Genomic DNA, 22687 nt, shown 5'->3' with positions numbered 1-22687 from the left:
CTTTATACAGATGCTAATTCTTCCTTTACCTCTTGAAGATTCTAAATTAAAATAAACTCCTCCAATATAAGGGGACAAAAAAGACTTTAATGTGGTTCTTACGTAATTGGCCCCTGATCTCTACCACATGCCTTCTCTCTGAAGGTGAGATAAAAAAAGTCTTATCTACTCCTAGGGAGAGGGAGTCTGGGTGGGGCGCCCACTTTACGATCATTTGGGGTTTTCTGAATTTAGCACAAGAATGCAACTTTTCCGTTTATGTGGTTGGCCGTTTATTTGGCCACCACTCCTTAGAGATGGCAGCATTTCACTAGACCTTTAAAGAAGACTTTCCCAGATAATCATGTAATCAGGACCCCAATCATCCTTTGTTGATTTAAGGGGGCACTTCCCTTAGCATTTGTCTTCCTTGTGTTCTGGAATTTCAGTCTGCAGGCTAATCTTGAGTCGGAGTATGGGGCCGCTTCCCCCTCAGCCTGATGACCCCATCACCTGGCCACCGGAGAAACCCAGGACGCAGGTCAGTGGGCATCTCGGCCAAGGCTGAGAGGCTGTGTTTTAGGAATGTGGCTCTTTAGGAATGGGACAGTGGTGGCAGCTCCCTGCAGGCCTTTTCATGGGCAGAGGACCCCCTTTCAACCCCCGGTTGCCAGCTTTCAACCTGGTTCCAGGTGCCTGCCTTCAGTGAAGCACGGTCAGTACTCAGCACTCAGTACTCTGGACTCAGTACTCAGCACTCACAGGCACTACCCTGCTCTGTGTGGCTTCTCCCTCTCACTATTTCTTGTTTGCAGCGGCCTGCACTGTGCTGTATTTCTATTTCATTTCTATTTTTATTTGAAAGATTATTTTTACTTCTGTACTTGGTAGGGATAGGAAAGGTGGAGGGGAAGCCGTGAAAAGTCAACTAAATAAAATGTCACTACAAAGAAAAATAACCAGCTAAAATAAGAACATTTGGGGCAAAAAATTTATTCAAACTCTTTAACCTTCAGTTTCCCCATCCTAGAGTTTGGGTGAGGCTTAAATTAGATGGGATTATTTAAAAATAATCCTATCTTAAAATTTCAAACTATAAAGCCGTATAACATTAGGTACCACTCGTGTCTATATCTATCTTGTCTACTGTGGCTGCTGCATTTAGAGTCAGGGAGCTGTAACAGGTCTGGTTAGCAGCTTTGTCGCTAGTATATAATTTTTTTAAAAAAAGTCTTACAACATATTCCATATTAAATATGCAATAAAGAATAAAATAGTTTGTCTACATGTCAAGATTTTCTGTTTTTATCTGGACTTTTACAACATATATAACTTCTTAGAGTTTATGCTCATAACAAGACATTTTTAATAAATAATATATTATAATTTGTACTTGTTTAGAATCCTGTAAACAACAACTAGAATAAATTGTGATGTTTTGATATGAGTAAGAAGGCAAATATCTTACTTAAAATCTTGTAAGTGGGGTTCTTGAAATGTGCATTCTTTCCCAAATAGCAAGTCCTCTTACTTACATTTTTCACTTTCCAAGCTCATGTGCCAATTAGAATGACTAAAATTAGACCAATAAAAGCTTTTGAAAGGATTTCCTAATCAAATCTATTATTCAATAATTTCATTTTTAGTAAATGAGAAGGGTGAGTAATTCAGCCCAGCTTTGGGCCTTTCCTATACATTTCCAGAGGCTGTGCATTATGCGTAAGTTTAGGATGGAATTAGCCATCCAACTTTTTTTTTAAGACAGCTTAGCCACAGGAACAAATCTCACTATTCACACTAAGAACTGAATGTTACATGGAGAGAAACAGAAATAAAATGATCCTGGAGAGAGAGAGAGAGGGAGAGAGAGAGAGAGAGACTGAGTGATTCAGCAGTTTGATAAGATAATTATTCAGCAGGGATGCTTCTCCAGTTTGTCCAGTTTCTTTTAGACATCTAAACAGTCTCTTAGTGATTTTTTTCTGCTTTGTCAAAAAAAAAAAAAAAAGTGGGTAAGAGTCTAGCCAAAGAAGCCAATAACTGGAGATATGCCAACTAGTAAAAAAAAAAAAAAAAAAAAAAATTAGCAAAAAGGAAATGCTGGCCTTGCTGAATACTTTAAGCTGCTCTCTCGTCTCAGATCTTCACTAACAAAGTTAAGTTAATTATTGATGACATCATCCAGAAAATTGAATCAAATGAATCCTTGTGTTGACTGAGTTACCCACGTAATCCTGGTTTGAGCTATAATTCTATTTATAACTGCATCTGTTCTTCCTAATTCCTGCCAACAGAGAGTAGAGGCCACCTTCTGGTCGCCAGCCCCATCCCCAGCTGGAGTAACGTGAACTCACAGTCCTGGTGCTCTGGCCCCTAGTAGCACTGTCCCACCACTCCTATGTGAGTGATTTTCTATGAGAAAGGGTGCGCTTCAGGGAATATTATACCAACGTGACAGCTTGTTTTCCAAGTAGTCATACACTTTCAAAGAAAAACACAGAGCATAAAGAAAAAAATTTCATAACCATTATTCTTTTTTAAAAAAAGTATGTAGTCTCCTTCCCTATTTATTTTGTGTATCCTGTCAATCACGGGGACTCAGTTTTTCATCTGTTTCTGAGCAGCTGGGAAGGAGAAAAACAGTGACCCAAGGGTTGGTGTGGCATGAGCTGCTGCTGCCGCTGGGAAGACTCAATTAGGGTGCTGGATGGAAAGGGCCAAGTGCACCCCTCTGAACTCTCGTCTCCCCTTAGAGGATTCAGTTGGTTTCACGGAAGGCCAACAAGCTGCAACTGAAGTTGGGGGAGTTCGAGGCCTTTCCAAGGGCTCATGTAAATGTACATAAAGCTGTTATGAATTGGCACCAATCTACTTTTGAATGGCTATACCTTCCCTAAGCCCTTCTCTTTATGGTCTGGGCCCCTCTGGAGACCAATCGTCTAATATTTTATTCGTGAGCTTCGGTGCTGGGCGGCCCTCCCATCCTCAGGACCCGTGTGCTCTGGGGGATTTCGACCCAGGAGAGGCTGTCGACCTGCCCACATGCTGTGATCGCTTCCTGAACAGATCTGGAGAAACACCACGCTCCCCGACTAATACCCGACCAAACCGACTCTGGCTTTCTGAGATCTGAAACAGATTCTCATGGTTAACTAAAAAGAACACAACTGTGAATTTGGGGGCTGGCAACTTCAAAGCTCGAGAGAGCATGCCTGCATTTTTTTTTTTCCTGGCTAAGATACAAATCCTCCTGCCAATCCCACTTCAGTGTCCACTGCTCCTGCCTGGGTTTCTTCGTTAGAGCCAGTTTTGATACTCCTGGCATCTGCTCCCTCTGGCTTCTTCCATTTGGTTCCAGCTGTTCAATGCCTACAATTTTCTGTCCCGCGCAGTGGCCTGCCCCACATTTTTTTGACACCAGATCTTCCATCTCGAAGCTGACGGTTTATTCTCTCATCGCTGGAAGCTCCTTTTGCAAACAGCCCTTCGCTCTGGCTTAGGTATCGGGCTGGAATGTCAGGGTGAACAAAAAGACGGAAAGTTTTTAATGCTCAGTTCTCATTCTGCAGAGCACGGTCTGCTGATTTCATGATTATTAAGCTCAGGATCAGCAGCCAAAATCTGAATATAAGTTAGGCAAGTTCCCATGCTTTCTGTCGAGCTATGTGACCAATTGATGAAGCTAAACCAACAGGCTGGAGCCCCGAAGACACGGGTGTCAATTACAAGCATATCTGGGGACCATATGTTGTTCTGGTGCCTTAATTCCTTATGAATCCAGCTCAGAGTCAGACACAGAGACTCAACATAGCCATAGTTGTCCTTCCAGGTAGACGGAGGCACTTACCTCCCTGGCATTTCATAGTTTGAGACTGCCAAGAGTTTAATGTAACTTTTCTCTCCCATTCCAGAACACTCACCTTAACAATGATTTCTAAGTGAATAGACTTGAAATCCATATTAAAGTATACAATAGGTTTAGAAGGGCAGTCATAACAATTGCGACTATACGTCCTGGACATTTTCTTGAGATTAAGACACACATTTATGTTCATCTGTTGCCAATATAGTCTACAGAGCAGAACAGATGAGTCACAGCAAAGACCAAGATAAAATATGGTGAACACATTGGCAAAGCACTGAGAACTAATGAACTAATCACGAAGCAACAGACGCATTTTCTGCCAAACAACTTAACCCAGCAACATCTACTTTAATAGCAACTTTTCCTTATATTTTGATTATTATGATTGTTCTCCAAAAATCAAACTTTATGACATTATTTGGAGGAACAAAAGTGACAATGATTGTTGTGATATATTCTGGGGGATTTCTGGCCTCTGAGTAGAGGTAGCTATTTAAAGATTCTAAGGGAGTTTGCCAACTTAATGGCAATCATGAGATGATGTGATTTTATAAAAATGTGTTGTAAGCGTCTCAACATGAGATGAAGCAACACTTGCTACCATTTAGAATAATCTCCACCTTCAGAAATCTAATTTCTGACATGCACTAGAGAATTTCCCCCGGTAAGGAAAATGAAATTGGTGTGGCTTCCCAAGGTTCTTGGGTTTCCAACATACATACACCCCTCCTGCACGTCTATGAAAACAGCTTCGTAAATGTGATGGAATGCATATGTGACAGAGAAATACATCGTTTATATTCATTGGCTTTAAACACATCTGCAAAGATAAAACAATGAGCATTTTGTTCCCGAAACTACACTTTGGGGAAAACTGGGTAAAAATCATGGGAGTCTGCAGGAAGCAAAGGGATCTGGAGAGTTTTGCCTTGTGCTGTGCAACCAATGTGGCAGAGACCACAAGTGTCTTGCTCAGCTATCCCGTGTCCATCAGAGAACCTGACAGTCGTGCAAGGCAGCTGGGTAAACAGAGAGTAGACCATCATTTCATCAAGCTTCCATTTCCACTAAAGCTAAGCAGATGCTAATGCCACCTCACCCCAATCTATGGCCCCACGCGCCCACCCCAGGATGCCTGTTATGATTGTTTCCTCATTCAAAACTGCCCTTACTGTTTATTTTAATCAATTGTGTTTGTTTAAAACATGCTGTTAAGGAAGTGGAAGAAGTGTGAGAAAAAGATAAACTCGGAAAGGTCTGTCCACAAAGGCCTTGCACCCTTGAGGGTGGAGCTTCATTCTATTTTGTGTTGAAGCCACACATCAAACACTTGCGGTAGTTTCCTGTAACAATCACATGTATTGGGAGATTTTAGCTTTTTTTTTTTTATATTTGCAGTTTGATTTCCTAATTCAGTTGGGACAGAACACAGAATATAGAGTCATAAGGGTTTGTTTGTTATTTTGTCTTATTTTATTTATTTCTCTCCCAGCTCTTTACCAAGTCATACAAATGTGAGTGTCTGGGCTCTTCAGTACTCTTAAGACAACTCCTAAAGATAAATAGTCCTGTCAGTGTAACAACGCTGATACAGCTCCTCTGGGACATTTGAGTTCGTTGGAAGCTCAACATAAAGAGGAGACCCAGACATTAAATAATTTAGGCTGTTCTACAAAGTTATAGATACATTTCAATAAGTTATTTATAATGAACTTTTGTAGAAATTGATTTTCCATTTAGTAACAAAAGAACATAAATCAAGTTGGATTCTGTACTTGATAACATTAAATTGCATTTTCCTAATTATGAATTTTCCCCATGATACTCTAAAATGCATAATGTTATAATGTATACACACACACACACAGCATTTTACAATAGAGTAGCAAAGGCTGTGAGTTCTGGAGCTTGAGTATTACCTCTACCATTTCAAATTGTATAATCTTGAGCAAGTTACTAAACCACTCTATGCCCATTTCTCTTGCTGAGTCAAATCAAGCTGCCTGGACACTTCTGCAGGTGTCTTTTCACCTGTTTCTTGAAGGTTTAATTTTAGCAGCCAGACTCCATACAGTTGGGTTCCCACACCCAGCTTCAAGTCACAGTAGCAATCTTATGACAGAACCTTATGACTGAATTAAAAAAAAAAGTTAAAATCTCCCAATATATGTGACTGTTACAGGAAACTACTGCAAGTGTTTGATGTGTGACACTTCCTGATCAGTAGCAATCTTATGACAGTAAAAACGAGCTTCTCTACCAAACGCACTTGGCACAACCACTCATTTTCATACAAGTGTAGAATTTAACTGTTAAAGTCAAAAAGACTCTTCTAATATAAAAAGTATATATTGCCACCAGAATTTGTCCCTGGAAAAATCTGAGACTTTGATGTCACCATGTGCCCTTCAGGCTGGGTATTTACTATAACTCAAGTGGAATGAATGAGACATATTTATAGTGTGTAATCAGTTTGATTCAAGCAAAACCATTTGAGCCAGAAATGCTTGGGGCGAGGAAACTCTGGGGCCCAAACGATTCTTTTGTCCCTAGATTTGGGCAAAAATTCTAATACTTAGAATTTTCTAAAATGGAGACACCTGCTTGCATTTATTGTTGTGAATCTCATCATGGGAATTTGATACAGGACTCGTATGTAGTGAGTGATGAAGTCCATACACTTGATGATGGAAGGGTACTGTTCCGAATTACCAATATAGTTTTGAGAAAACGCTAACAAAATTTCCAAATGCAACAAATTTCCTTCTACAAAACAACTCCTTATGATCATCCAACCATTAATTTTGAAACACCAGCTGATATGAACTCAAGTATCCCAAATATGTGCTACATCGTCAGCGTGGCAAAGAAGCAAGAATGGCCAGTACACAGATAGATGAAGCTCTACTTCATTGGCAAACAAGGGATGCAAATGAAAATAGCAATATGATACCATCTTACTCACAACAAATGGTGAAAATCAAAGTCTGACAATACGTTTACGATGAAGGAAGTGGCAGAAAGGACAGTCTTTTGCTGCATGTGAGAGTGGAAAGTGAGTTTTTGGAAAGCCTGGCAATCCAGTGGTCTCCCCAGCCCTTATCCACTGGGCACACACATTCTGAGACCCTAGTGGACGCCTGAAACCTCGGATAGTACTGAACCCTGTATATACTCTCTTTTCTTATACTTACATATCTGCGATAAAATTTAATTTATAAATTAGGCACAGCAAGAAATTAACATTAACTAATAATAATAAAACAGAACAATTATAACAAGATAATGTAATAAAAGTTATGAGAATGTGGTCTCTCTGTCTCTCAAAATATCTTATTGAACTCAGCCTTCTTGTGAAGATGTAAGATGACAGAATGCCTTATTAAGTCAAGGACTGTTGTTACCTTTTCACTTAAAGGCAGGATTTTATGACTTCTCTGGCATATCTGAATTGCCAGCTTCACTACTCTTGGGGCTATTATTAAGTAAACTAAGGGGGACTTGAACACGAGCACTGCGATACCACGACAGTCGATGTGATAACCGAGATGTCTACCAAGTGACTGACATGTGGGGACCCCATACAGTGTGGACATGCTGGACAGAGAGATGATTCACGCTCCGGACAAGACAGAGCAGGACAGTGTGAGATTGCATCACGCTGCTCAGAATGGTGCAGACTCCAAAACATACGAATTGTTTAATTCTAGGATCTTCCATTTAATATTTCTGGACTGAGGTTGACCATGAGTAAGTGAAAGCAAGGAAAGCAAAACCTCAGAGAAGGGGGGCTGCTGCGTCGCTAAGGCTGAGGACAGGGATGTGCTGGAAAAGTCCCTACATTTGTGCGCCAGGAGATTCACGGCAGCAAAAGCAAAACGGGAGCACCTTAAACGTCCATTCATAGTAAGACCGGTTCAGGAAAGTATCTTCTCCAGATGCTAAATTTAGTGGCAAAAGTCTGAGGGGGGGAAAAGGAAGGGGGTCTCAGGGGATGTCCCCACACGTTACCTTAGTTATAGAGGCAACAGCTAAGGACCGAATGCGCGTGTCTCCTGCGCTTCACGTGCCAAAACCCTAAGCCCTCAACGGGATGGTATTTGAAGACGCGGCCTTGAAGGTGGAGCACTAATGACAGGCGACGCCAGAGAGCTTGCTTGCCTCTCAGCCCTGTGCCGCAGAAGACAATGAGAAGACGGCCACCTGCAGACAAAGAAGAGACAGGTCCCCCGCCAGACACTGCCCCTGCCTGAGCCTTGATCTCGGACGGCCCGGCTTCCAGAACTATGAGAAGTAACTGTTCGTTCTTTAACCCACGTGGTCTGTGACATTTTGTTATATCAGCCTGAGCTGACTTAAGGCAGGAACCTAGTAACTTTACAGAAGATAAACCTGTTACACACCATCATAATTAAGTGACCAGTAAAGGGACAAACTGTCCCCCCCACCCCCTGGCAGGCTGCACTGAAGATACCGCCTGGCTCCTGGGACACGCCTGCCCCGAACAGCATAGCTCGAATCTAATCCTGAGGGCGCATCAGTCTAAAACCGGACTGAGGACCAGTCTGCAAAGCAATGGCTGTTTTTCAAAATGTCAAGGTCAAGAAAAACATAGAAAGACGGTGAAACTGTTTTAGATTAAAGGAGACTAAAGAGATGTGACATCTAACTGTAATCCTTGGATCCTGGACCAGAAAACAATATGGGCCCACTGGCAAAATCTTAATGAGGTCCATGGATTGAAGACATACTATTACTATCCATGTTAATTTCCCAATTTTGATCATTGTATTACATGTATGTAAGAGAATTACTTTCTAGGATATATTCCTGAAGTATAGGTTGTCCCAAAAAAATGTGTACGCAACACACTTTGAATAATTATAAAAGCAGTGTTTATTAAAATACATTTCATTTTCAAAATTGTGCTATCAGCTGTTAAAGTGTGTATACATTTTTTGGGACACCTTGTATTTTCAGGTAAAAAGGCATCATGTATGCAATTTATTCTCAAATGTTTCAGAAAGACATTGTCTTATGTGTGTGTGTGTGTGTGTTAGAGAGAAAGAGACTGGGGGGAGAAAGAGAATAATTAATTGTAAGTGTAATAAAATGTTAATGCTGGACTGGAGGAAGGGTATATAAGATCCTTTAGACTATTTTTACAACTTTTCTGTAAATCTGAATGTTCTTCAAAATAAAAAAAGGAAAATAAAAAGCAAGGCAGGGCCGATGGAAACATTTGTTTGGTGCCTCTTGCTAGGGAAGGGAGGAGCCTGGCATGAGGAGTGGCAGACTGAGGCCTGCAAGAGCCTTGCTCATGGACATTTCATAAACTACAGTTTCATTTCACTCTTTAAGGAGTAGGTATATTCTAGATATTCTTCCATCCATGAGATATTTCATAATTTCAAAACAGAAAAACCAGTGTTTGCCACAGGATGTGGATACCCAGTGCAAGTCAAGCTCACTAGGCTTTGGACTAAGAGGTTAGGCGAGGATTCCTTGAGGAAACCATGAGCGAGCAGTATCTGAGAAAGAGGGTGAGAGGAGCTTTCTGGGCTGGGGACCACCAAACGTGAAAGACAGTGGCTTCCAGGCTGCATGCCAGGTGCCCAGAGACAGCCACTGGGCCTGTGAGCCAGGCAGCAAGGGGAGGTTGGGGTTGGAAACTATTAGATCAAAGATCTTTAATGTGAGCGGTGGGGCTATTTAATGTCTTCACATCTCCCCCAGCAAACTGGATAATTCATAAAAAAAATTAATGCACAGTTATTATAACTCACTGCAGCTATTAAAAAAATAGAAATGGCAGAAATTTTCAGGAGCTAAAAATTCCCATGAGCAATGATAGGGTGTACACTTTGAAAAAGAAAGAAATCACAGGCCGAAAATGCAACCTCTCCTCCTAGGCACATCATCTCATTGAAAGGCAATAATTAAAATGGGTCCTTTAAAAAAAGTCTCTGAACCTGTTTCACTTTCTAAAAAAGCATTGAACCTGAATGCTGGGCTATTATTTCCAAAGCTAGGTAATATTTAAAGCATCTAAGTGAGGAAGAGAAAGATAATGCCGTATTGCTCCTCTCAGAGTACGATGTTCGCAGTGTATTTCCCTTTCAAAATGACACGGAGGGATTAGAACATTTGTAGAACTTTAAATATGCACATATGTCTCTCCATCCATCATGTATTATAATAAAACTCTTATCTGATGGAGTGAGACAATAATGAAATAATTACAACAAAAAGCAATGAACGTATTTAAGAAGTGCTGTGGAAATGCAGAGGAGGCTGAGACTGGACTAGGGACTCAGGGAGGGGAACAGGCGAGGGAAAAAGTGAGCTAGGTCTTGAAAGGCAAGTAGAAATAGAACAAGAGTCCCAGGGACTGTTTTCTTATCTACTTTAGACCAAATTTTCCCTTTTTCCTTCAGGTCTAAGTGTCTATGATGGTAGGATACCAAGAAATGTAGCACAATTTCTTTTCACTTATTCATGACACATATTTCGTACGGGCTGGCAGACATAAGAGCCAGAAGGAAGAATTCTTGGACGAAATTTAGCTTGAGTCACTTAACACACATTAAAAAGTTAAATATTCAATGTCAGCTTAAATGTGTGTTAGAGAATATTTTTGAGAACAGACAAATGTTTCTAATAAACATACCAAAAGCTATTACCAGTAGGTGGTAGGGTTATGGGCCATCACTGGTGTTTTTCTTCATTATTTTTTATATTTTGAGTTGTTAATTTAATAAAAAGTAACAGAAGTTAAAAAGTACAGATGTAAAAAGAGACTATTAAATGAAAATTGAAATAAAACAACAAGAACAAGACACAGAGCACAGTTACAACAATGCTCTAAGACAGTGTCCGGAGAACTCCCTGACCTAAAGGAAGGAGGCTGAGTTTCTAAGAACTAAAATAGCCCTCACAGTCACTGATAAAATCATATAGTTCTGGTGATTTATTAAGAGTTTCCTTAAAAAGATAAATCACCCTCCATCATGGGACTAGGAAAGGACCGTTGTTGTCAAAACCCTGTGGCCCACACTTCCTGAATGTTAATCAATGTTTTCTGCACCCGGCTCAGAGTTCCACTCTGTGGCAGCCTCGTGACTTTGAACAGCACCAGTGGGAACGACAATGACATCCCGAGCCAAACAGTGAGGCCTGTGTGTGCCACCAAGGGGCCCCCAGGTAAGGAGCTGGTGTTGGAACCACGATAACACCTATTTGGCAGGATCTTATTTACTGAAGAGTAGGCATTCATGCCAATCAACATTTAATTTTTTAAATAGTCTTTGAACTCAATTCCATTGCATTTACTTCCATTTATTTTGTGACTATTTGGCAGATACAATAAGCTGGTACTTCATCACCAAAGTAATTCCTCTCAAACGTACCTAAGAATTCATTTATTGCAAACCAGGCACTTAGATTTCCTATTGCCTAACCTGTACTTCTGTCATCTCCAAGGGTGACATTCTGTCTTGCATTTAATGAGCATTTTTTCTTTTTAAATGTATATATTTTGTATTGATTTCAGAGAGAGGAAGGGAGAGGGAGAGAGAGAGAGAGAAACATCAATGATGCGAGAGTCATTGATGGGCTGCCTCCTGCACGCCCCCTGCTGGGGATTGAGCCCGCAACCCGGGAATGAAACCATGACCTCCTGGTTCATAGGTCAATGTTCAACCACTGAGCCATGCCGGCCAGGCTGCACTTAATGGGCATTTAGTATACACCTACTATGTTCCAGACATTTTCCTGCCTTGAGAACATGGAAACAATAACCACATGCCTATCACTGAAGGCCTCTCAGGGTGTTGGAAACGTGAGGGGAAAACCATATTTCATCATCCTGGTCCCGGAGGCATCAGGGACAAGTGTCATGCAGATTGTGGTAAAGTATGCCAGAGATCAGACTAGCTACGGAGATCACTAAAGCCAAGAAAAGTCATCTCAGGTACCAGTAGCCTCTTATTTCTATTTCCTTTTGTCCTGCTGGATCGGCCTCTTTCCAAGGCACACCTGCTGGGGAATGGATTTACATTTCGTCGTGAATTTAAGTCAATGGCCATCTTGTGTATGTAAGGCTAATTTCTAACTGCTGAATGAAAGACCCAGACCTTCTTAGGGATCAGCTTGCCAGGAGACCAATCTGGAAAGGTAGGCTCCGCTGTCTTTCCAACAGCTCTGAAATCACACCATGGCAGGGACCGATCATATTACCTTTCTCAGGTGTAAGAAGGTGATCACAGAGGCAAGCACAAAAAACAGAGACAGACACAGAACTAAGAAAAGAGAGGTTTCTGCTGCTTTTTGATGGCAGGGAGAAGGCCTGGAGCTTGGAAGACAGTTCACCCTCTCCCTGCATGTGTTTCTGTTCCAGCCATGTGGCTACTGAGAGGCCCTTGGCACAGATATTAGGCCAGAGAGCTGCAATGACAAAGGTCGGGCATGGGAACTGGGAAGCTTGCTTTCTAAGGCAGATGGTCTTGCTGTTCTCTCCACGAAGAGTAAGTGGGAGGTGAGATTGCATGTTTGCCTCGAGCCTGCACCAGGTTGGGAGAACCTGCCTTGCCCACCTTTGTCCCTGTTGGCTCTCCTTTGGCCAGTTCTCATGCAACTAGCCCCATCTTTAGGTGTATAAACAGCCATTCCTCTCATTACCTCCCCAAATAACCGCTTTATGCTACCATTTTCATCGCGGAAATACAAATATGGTTGTAGATCATCTGGACCAATTCTTCTGGTTGCTAAAGTCAGATATCTTAATCAATAATGGTGTTAATTAACTGAAAAAAATATTTTAATCTTCTAAGGAAACCTCTTAGAAAGCATAACTGCCTAGATTTTTAGGACTAAAGCATCTTAGAAGGCTTTACGGTCCAACCTTCTTGTTTTAAAGACAAGGAAACTAAAACCCAAAAAAGGCTTGGCTAAGGTTACACAGTCTGGAAAACTCTGCTTCCTAATGATAAAAGACACATTTTTCTCATTGATTGGCTAGCTGCCACGTAATGGCTTTGATTCCAAAAAACTGAAGTTAATGAATGAACCTTCCCTGTTAACACTCAGAAAGATCCTGAAAAACCTTATCTGTGCATTTTGGTATGCCATTCGATTTTAGTAGTAGTAGTGAACCATGCAGAAAAAATATTATAGCTATGTACATAGGTATGCTGGAACACTTTTCCTTTGAAGGTAAAATCCTCTTCGGAATAGAAGTCTGATTTTTAAATAAGTGCAAACATATAAAACGTAAATGACTTTAAATGCTAGTTCTCCACATCTGAATTTTCTCCTTCAAAAAAGTTACTGAGCTCCAAAGTCACTTTCATTTTTGTGATGGTTATTGAGCTGTCATCAGGTTCCATTTTCTCATTCTAAAGAACTGTGACAAAGGGACTTTTAAAAGCTAAGCAAATAAACAATGAGTGCTCAAAAAAAAAAAAAAAAAGAAAAAATCCATTACCATATTTCACTGAGCAGTAAATTTTGTTAAGTTTTTTGTTTGCTTCTTTGCCAAGTGAAGTGTTCATGCCCGTGTTCTTTTTATGGAACGTGTGATTTGGAAGGCCAAAAGTCATTGGTCGTTTTGACAGCCTTAATTAGTCACTTAAATTGGTAATTACTAAAATAATGATATGAAGAGAAGTTCATTGTACTGATCATAAATGGTGTCTTCTTTTTAAATAGAACCCTTCCCCCCAGATTCTATTCTTAAACTGCCATTTTGGCGTTTAACTTAAATTAAAAAACTGCCAGCTTCCCAAATTCTACATGTCAGGAGAGGAGGTATGCTGAAATTGAATTACAGAAACTATTTTCACATTTAGCAGCACAATTACAGGAACTCTTGATGATTTGGGTCCATTAATTCTTCTACTCTCAGAGGCAGGCATTTCCACTTTAATCCAACTGCAAAATATTACCATTTTCAAGAGCAAGTGTTTTCCTCCACTAGCACTAACTCAGTCACATTCATTGCATTTTGTTATTTCTACATCATTTAATGTAGGTCACCGCGTCCAGTCCAGCAACCACAAGCATTTCTTTCCGGCCCACTGACACTTGTGTGGAAGAAAAGAGGAAACGCATCTCACTTTATGGGGGAAAAACCCACCCTCTCATCTGTGAACATGAACACGAAAATCAAGACGACAAAAGACAATGTGGCTGATACAATACTGCGACCCAACTGCTCCATGCTCACGGTGCCACAAGTGCACTTTTGCAGAATGGGGAGAATCAGGCTGCCTTTTTGGGGCTAAAGGGGGCTTTGTGTGCAAAGCTTTAACCTACTCAGTGCCAGTCCTGTCCCTGGGAAGTGACCGAGCGCTGACATCGAGGCCAGAGTCGGTGCCACTCCCGATACCTCGCATTGCTGATGCCATTAATGAGAAATTGTTAAGCAAAGTGGCCACAGCTCCCCTCTCACTACGAAGCTCCTTTTGGGAACCTCCTCTGGCTAGCACTCCGAGGTTTCCTTTCCCCCTTGCTCCCCCAGGATGCTAACTCGTGTTTCATGAGGCCGGCCTGCCTGGCAGGCCAGAAGGACGGAGTGGTCTTGGGGGACAGACTGCCTGCCTGTCACTCCTCGACTCACCACCAACTCCTTATTTGATCTGGGCCAAGTTCCTGACCTCCACGGATCTCTTTCCTCTTCTATAACATAGGAACAAAAAATCCTTTGCCGTAGGGTTGTCATGAGGATCAGAACAGACTGTGCGAGTAAAGTACCTGGCACAGAAGACGTGCTCAATAGCTTTCGGAATAATTGCGTCTCCACCACTTGCCAAGTAGATGGTGGGGCCGACTCCAGGAGCGTCACTGGCAGAGGCTGGCGGCCTGGGAACCGTAAAGTCCCAATTCTTCCGCGATCCCTCAGTGATGACTGTGCCCCCGGCCCACTCCCCTGACTCTCCTTTAAGCACCTCGTTTGCGGGGAGACGGGAGACCTCCCCACCTCACTTTCACATAGTAAATATAGCATTTCTATTTGGCACTTACATTGAAGGCAAGGAGGCTGGAAAAGAGAAACAAGAAATAAATTAAATAAAAAGATCAGTGTAGGTAGTGATGAGAGACCTAAGGAAAATGATACACAAGAATGGGAGAGAGAAGGTAGCGGCAGACAGAGGCTGGGGAAAATAAAGGACTTGGGTGGTTCAAGATGACTCTCCTGAGGAGGTGACACTGGAGAACCGGGAGAGGGAGAAGAAGCCAGGAGAATTTGGGCAATGCAAGAACCCAATAATCGAATCCCCTAATTTTACAGATCAGGAAACTGAAACTCCAAAAAGAAGTGACTTAGAAAAGCACCACAGGCCAGGGTTGGAATTCTGGTCTCCAGGTTCACAGGCTCTGACACTTCCTGCGCCAGCTCCCATTCGTCAAACTCCCGTATGGCCAAATGGTTCAAAGTGTGTGAGGACACTTCACCTTGCACGGTCAAGGAGAGGCAAGAGCGTCCTAAGAGGGGGGTGAAGGGCAGCCAGTCAGAGGGCCCTGGACCATATTCTAGCATGCGGGCAAATCACGGTCTTCGACTCCATGGAAGCCCATCCTTAGGACATTCAAATGTGAACAAGAGAAATCATTTCTTTTCTGAGACTCAATGGGTATAAGAGAAAAGAAACATTTTCATGATTTTCTGAATCCAGCAATCAGATTTTCTGACATAACCAATTATTGTCAATATGATAGCAACATAAATCTTACAAAGCAATGAGGAATCACCATTGCATGTCCTTCATGAGTTAGAGAGACTCTGCTTTGAAATTGTCTGGTAAACAGGTTAACACCCACCTCACACTGCAACACATCTTTAGGGCGCTAACCCAGCGTGAGACCTTCTACAGATTCACATGGTAACCATTTCCTGTACGATATGGAATTATTTTCTTGACCTAGAAGTTAAATTTAAGTTCACACTATAATTAAGGTGTTAGGTGACAGAGAAAATATAACACAAAATAGAAGGACTTCTCTAAAGTTACTTCTCAATGAACCAATATTATTTTCATTCTTAGTTGGTCTGATCTGTATCTTTGCCTCAAGGAACCCTTTCAAAGAATTGCAGAATAAACCACATTGTATTGGACCCTCATACAATTGTCTTTCCTGACAATATTTTGCAAAAGTATGGCTGATATAGCTTACTTTTGTGTTTCTCAAATTTTGATGTGTGCTTATGAATCAGCAGAGGATCTTGTTAAAAGTCATATTCTGATCCAGTAGGTCCACGGGGGGGGGGGGGGGGCTCAGGTTCTGCATCTCTAATGAGCTTCCATGTGATGCCAACGCTGCTGGCCCATGAGCACTCTGAGTGGTAAGGGTCTATCACTGGACCATGCTACCCTTTATGAAAAACCACAGAAAAAATTTCTCGTCTCTTGAGTCTCAGCACAAGTTAAAACTAAACATCTCTAGAGTAAATTATTTCTTTTATTTCATGGGCCTCTTAATCTCATGGGTGATCATGTTTTCCTCTCTGACTTGGCCACCAGGAAGCACCTTTAGCAAGAAGATAGGATTTAATGTTTATGCGTTTTATTTACCGATCCCACTCCACTGACCTCCTCCTGACTCCATCTAACTTTCCTAATATTGCTTTTTGCTGTTGTTGCTAGTATTGCTTTTTACCCCCTACTTACTATATTTTTGTTGCTGTTGTCTTACGCCCATCTTTGTAAAACACTCAAAATCACTCCTTCAAATATGATAGCATGTGAGTAAAGGATCCCAACACAGCCCCATTCAATGGAAAGGACACACAATGCATGGACAATTTTCAGGCCCTTGTTGGAGTGAGGTGGAGTGATTGAGCCCGAAGCGGGAGCCAGTCCTAGAAGAGAACTGGACTTGAGGAGATTTAACCCCACCCTCTTTCAGACTTTGCTTATGGTTTTGCCAGACAGATGGCATGGGGATGGCTGAGTAAGCTTATACTTGAAGGACTTAACTGAGCTCCCAGTTGCCTTGAGAATGTCTGTTATTATTATGGGTAATTGGAACAGACTCTGCTGTGGCTTCTAACCTCAGAGGAACACCACAGTGAATGCTGACAGGTACTCTAAAGTACCAATGGGGACAGCAGTTATGGTTCCTTAGGTAGAGCTATGGATCTGAAGGCCACATCAACCAAAGTCAGCTCCTCATGTCTTCCAAGTTAGAGATGCTCTTGGGAGCCGCTATAAAAATAGAAGGTGACCCTCTGCTAGTTATTATTCAGGTGACAGAAGAGATCACACCTCAGTCACTTCACTTAGTGAGGTATTTAACCCTCTGAGTCTCAATGGCCTTCTCTGTAATTAACAATAATTCCTCATAAGATTGCTCTGAGAATTAAATAAAACATTTAACACTATGCCTGGCACTTTGCAGATTCTCAAGAAATTGTTTATCGTTCCACCTATATTGCTTCTCTTTTCTTATGCTAGGCCTTAAAGAAAACGGTGAAGGAAAAGATAGCCCTAAACCATACATGGGTCCTCATTCTTTCAGTTTTTGGACCTGTCTAGAAGTTTTCTGGGTCTCACTGTTATTTATTTTCAAAGTGGTTTCTGCAATGCCCTTGAGAAGTCAAAAACATTAGTTGACACAATAACATTCAACCTTGACCTTGTAAACAAAGTTTGTGACAACTTCTTCACCAGGCAAGGGACTTTCCTCATGAACACATAAACGTGTGATTTCTGCTAAAGTGTGTGATTTCTGCCAAAGTGAAAATGCCCTTGTTCTGAAAAGCACTGTCCAAACCAAATGAAAACAACAACAAAAGACAGCTAAGAATGCCAAACAAACAGACCTTTATTTGCATACAGCTTTTAACTCTAGACACTGACAGTCAAACAAGTGTTTCATTTCATTCCATTCACTTCTCTCATCTTCACTAACTCTTAACCCCAGCATATGACTTTTTGTAGCATCTAGAATTTCCCACTCATTTGAAAAAGGACAAAACCCTCCCACTCTCAACTATTCAAATATCTCTAAGTTCAAAGGGGAGGAAATTCTTCCTTCTAGGAATTCCTCATGCAGCTGTAAACATGTTTATATAGTCATTATTTCTCTGCCAAAAAACTTTGGTCTGTCAAAGTTTCTGCTTCTTAGTCAAAGTTCCCTAAAATACCAAGTGTTGTATCAAGTGACAAATCTGGTGTGTTAGCAAAAAGTAATCTATACTTTTTAAAAGTATTTTTCATTTGAAATTCTATCAAGTAATATACATATATATATGTAGGCAAAAATCCTAGGTTTATAGGTTAATGAAATGTCGAAAGCCATCTAAATGAACTAATCAGTGCTAAAGTACAAATATACTTCATGCATTTTAAAAGAAGGGCTTCTTGGAATGAGTCATTGGGGAGAAAAAGGGCCATTTGTAATATTTTAAACAAAAATAAAATTAAATTAAATTAAAAATAAATAAATAAAAAGAAAAAAATAATAAAAGAAGGGCTTCTTACAAAAAAATCTCTAATTAGTGGCATTACAACTTTGAGGCCAACATGGTATGTACATTCAACCAAAGTGATAAAACACTCAAGTCCCAACATGAGAGAAACATTTCTAATTATTTTCAAACTGAGGCTCTGCTCTAGAGAAGCCTGCTTTGTGGGACAACCTCGGATGGGAGGCAGTAAATTACACTTCACCTGATCCTGAGACTGACCCATAATCTTCTTCCCCCATCCTATTAATTTTCTTCCCTGACAACCAGGATTTGAGGATTTGAAGTCCCAAACACAGTCTTAAGGGATTGGGCTGACTTATGCCAAGATCAGCCTCCCCCGTGCAGTCCAGTGACAAGGTTTTAGGTTCAGAGGAGATGCTCTGCCCTACCGAATCCCACCGAGTTTGGGTGCCAGCTCAGAGAACTCATCACCAGATAGCGTGGAAGGCAAAGACATGTTTTCTTGGGGCCAAAATCACTGCCCACAGTGCCTGCCTAGATGTGTAGGATCCTATGACATGTCTTGGCAAAAGCTAGCTCAGGAGTGTTGGCCAAGGTGCTGAACTGAGGGGAGGGAGGCAGGAGCACCTTTGTGGGTGAATCGCCCCCCACCAACTCATTGTAAGACGTTGAACTCATTCATTTTGACAAGATACCCTAGGATTTCAAACGTGACGTGAATCTGGAGAAGTAGTGTGTGTGTGTGTGTGTGTGTGTGTGTGTGTATAGAAAGGTACGCAGGATACATATGCTTTATAGAAATTCCAGCAGGACAAACACTCTAGGAAAACCCACTTCAAAACAAAACAGCATTTAGAGCTGTTTATGCCCATTGCAGGCTACTTATTTCTCCGTACCCGGTTCTCTATCGGATCCTTACTGACATCTGGCAAAATAATGAAGCTATTGTAAAGCAAACGGCCGAGAATGACAAAGCCACAATCCTGAACCGTCATTCGAAATTAAAGATTCTTTTCCATGCAAGCCTAGAGGTTTTCTTACTGTTTCTCCTTTTACTAGAATTGCACCTTTTTTTTTTTTTTTTAATGCTCTTTTTGGCAGTTTACGCCCCCTGCCCTGAAAGGTGCCTGCTGGCATCAGAAGCTCGGGGGAGGCGCACGGCTGAATCACCTCTGAGTAACCGCAGGCTGCAGCCAGTGGGAAAGGCGAGAAGGCACCCTAGTCGCCAAGGCGGGTCACACTGCAGCCACCCCGCCCCCACGGGCAGCCAGGCCGCCTCCCTCTGCCAGGCAATTCGCTTCCGTTCCGTTCAACTTTCTGAACTCTGGCTTTAGAGAAAATCCTGGCTGTGGGAACTGGCTCTGGGCAGCGCTTGGCTCCCTCCTGAGGGGTGACTGGCAAGAGGAGCCCTTTTCTTTGACACTCTTAAAAGAAGCCGTTTAATTCCTAATGATATTTCCTGGCAAAACGGAACCTGAAACCCACCACGTGGGGCTCCGGTCCAGCCAAGGTCAGCCAAGGGGGCAGCGCGCTGCCCAGCCCAGGTCCTCGCTGCGAGGCTGCTCCTCCGGCTTCCCTTTCCCACCGGGGGTGATCCTTCCCTCCCGACGCTTCCAGCCCGCAGTGTGACACCTACTGGAATTTATGAGCATCTCGAGCGGGACGGCTATGATTTGGGCACCAGGCGAGAGCGCCTGGCTGGTGCCCCAGGATTTCCCGCGGAAATCACCCGGCGCTTAGCAGGCGGTTGGGCGAGGAAGTCACCGGGCAGCGCGCGCGGCGGGACAGCCCCGGGGCATCTTCGGAAAGGCCGGGAACGGCTGCGCGCTGGACGCCCGCGTCTCCCCGCCGCTCGCCCTGCGCCTTCGGGGGCAGCGTAAAGGGGTCTCCGGGGCTTTCCCCCGGGGGGGGGGGTGATTGGAACTACATTTATTGCCCCGACGGTGTTAACGCGGGGGGTCCCAGCTTTAGCCACGGCGGGCGAGGACCTCGGGCTACCACCTCCCTTCGCTGCGCACTAGTCACCCGGCTGAGGGGTCCGTGGGGGTCCGTCCGGTAGATGTCGCCCCCTCCCCCCGTTGGGTCCCTGGCACCTCGCAACCTATCGCCCCCCCGTGACGCACTCCAGCCACCTCCCCGCCGCCCCAAGCCCAGATACAGTCTCTCCCACGCTGCGCTGCCGCTGCCCGCGCCGCTGCCCGCGTGCCCCAGGTCCCCAAACGCGCCCCGGTTCTCACGCGTCGGTGGCCCTGGCTCTCCGAGCTGGCGCCGGGGACACCGGCCGAGGCGGCGCGGGAAGGGGTGCGGGGGAGGGGAGCGGAGACCTGCAGGGACAGGGGCGCCCGGGGAGGCCGGGCTCCGGGTCCCCGCCGCCCGGGGCGCGCGCGGAGGCGCGGAGGGCGCGCCGCACTCACCCGCTGCTGCTGCCGGCTGCTGACGGCCACGGCGGCGGCGGACGCGGCGCTGAGCCGCAGCTCGGCCGCCTGCCCGGGGCGCAGCAGGCTGCGCGTGAACCTGCGGGTCCGCTCCACGGCCATCGCCCGCCGCGCCGATCCCGCCGCGGGCCCGAAAGCGCGCGTCCCGCCGGCCCTCCCAGCGCCAACCTCCTCTCCCCGCAGCCGTTCAGGAAGCGGAACTCGGCGCCTTTCCCCCCCTCTTCCTCGCTCTCCTCGCTAGAGGCGGGTTTTTCTCTCCTGCAACCCCACTCCCCACCCCCTTCTCTCCGCAGAAGCTTCTCGACGACTTTCCAAACTCTGCGCTCCTCCCGGCGCGCGCGGCCAACTCGGCGAGCGGCCCCGGCCGGCGGCGGCGCCTGCGGAGCAGGGGGCGCGGGGCGGTCCCAGCCCACGCCTCCCCGGCCCAGCTGCTCCGCCGGGGCTGTCCCCGCCGCCCCAGGGACCCCCGACGACTGGGGGCCGGCCCAGGGCCCTGGCGCCCGTCTGGAGGCTTCTCACAGCGGAGCTCTGGCCGCATGTACGGTTTGGCCCCTGCCCCCCTGGGCGGGCGGGTGGGCGCGCGGAGCTCGGAGCTCAGCCCGCCCTCCTGGCCTTGGGAAGGGGGCAGAGGCCTGCTCAGGGGCAGGCGGGTGGAACCTCGGCCGCCTCACCCCGGCCAGCCTTAGGGGCTCCTGTGCCCACCGCCCTCACCCAGGGCCTTGCAGCAAGGTTCCGTATTCACACAGGCCTTCAACCAGGATCACTGAGCGCCTACCAAGGGTCAGTGCACGTTATTCTGAAAGCTGGGGAGGAGGGGGCCTTGCCAGACCCACCTTAAGGCTGGGTGGGGCTGATCTGTTTTGGGGGTTGTGGGTGGGAGGCAGCAAACAACCAAGTCAACAAATAAAAAGAGTACAAGTAGGTGAGCAAGGGAGTTGAGGTAATAGAAGCTGGAAGTCAGCACATCGGGGTAATGTGGTCTAAGAGGCTGGGGCGGGGGTGAGGGGCCCAGAGCCGACCTGTGGGGTTAGTGGGCCCTGTGGGTCAGGGATAGGGGGGCAGCGGCAGACTTACATTCATGTTGTTTTTCTGCTCCCACTTTTGCCCCACATCCATCTGCCCTGCGCGCAGTCTGCAGCCATTCGATTAAAGTCTAGGAATTCTCATCCTGAGTCACTCCCAGGGTGGTTCTCTGGCTTGTGTGGGTCTGGAGAGGTGGAAGAGCAGAGCTGTCCTGGCCTCCAGGATACCAGTCTGGAGAGATCCGGGAACCACTCCAAGTATTCGAGGTTTTTCTTCACAGCTTTTTATAGATCCGTGACCCTGACATTTTCCCAAAGCAGTATACAGCTTTCACACAAGGTCACACTTGGGTACAAAGAATTCAGAAGCGGCTGATAAATGCACTTGCATCTGCTCTCTGCTCTCTGGGATTCAGTTAGCCAGAGATACCGCTTGGACATTATTTCAGCACATCCTAGAAATCATGTTGGGCAGAGGCTCGGGAAGATTGGGAGGTGCCATTGAAAGGTCAGTTGGTTCTCCCATACCCTTCCTAACAAAGAGTGGCGACTGGCATCATCTGTTTTCACGTTGCTGTGCAATAGGGAAACATCACCTTTTTTTTTTTTTTTTTTTAAATATATCTTTATTGATTTCAGAGAGAGGAAGAGAGAGAGAAATATCAGTGATGAGAGAGTCATCGATGGGCTGCCTCCTGCACACCCCCTGCTGGGGATCGAGCCCCTGGGGACCGAGCCCGAAACCAGGGCATGTGCCCTGACTAGGAATCGAACCGCCATCACCTGGAGCCTAGGCCTACACTTAACTGCTGAGCCACGCCTGGCCGGACAGGGGACCGTAACCTTTATTTTATTTTAAATATATTTTTATTGACTTCAGGGAGAGGAAAAGAGAGGGAGAGAGAGATAGAAACATCAATGATGAGAGAGTCATTGATCGGCTGCAGCCCACAAC

The 22687-nt window shown here is 44.6% G+C and overlaps 1 protein-coding gene across 1 annotated transcript in view; it reads right to left on the bottom strand.

Annotated features, from left to right (window-relative positions):
- Positions 1 to 20812, bottom strand: part of DOCK10 (dedicator of cytokinesis 10) — a 203265-nt gene extending 182453 nt beyond the window's left edge. Inside the window, exon 1 of the mRNA XM_087819559.1 lies at positions 20690 to 20812. Within this exon, the coding sequence (XP_087675685.1) occupies positions 20690 to 20812 (123 nt within the window). The remainder of the gene's footprint in view (positions 1 to 20689) is intronic.
- Positions 20813 to 22687: the final 1875 nt, after the last annotated feature.

This window comes from Miniopterus natalensis, chromosome 8 (genome assembly GCF_054644295.1).
Source record: "Miniopterus natalensis isolate mMinNat1 chromosome 8, mMinNat1.hap1, whole genome shotgun sequence".
NCBI lineage: Eukaryota > Metazoa > Chordata > Mammalia > Chiroptera > Miniopteridae > Miniopterus > Miniopterus natalensis.
The sequence above is the reverse complement of the archived record's forward strand: the minus strand, read 5'-3'. Positions and strand labels throughout refer to the sequence as shown.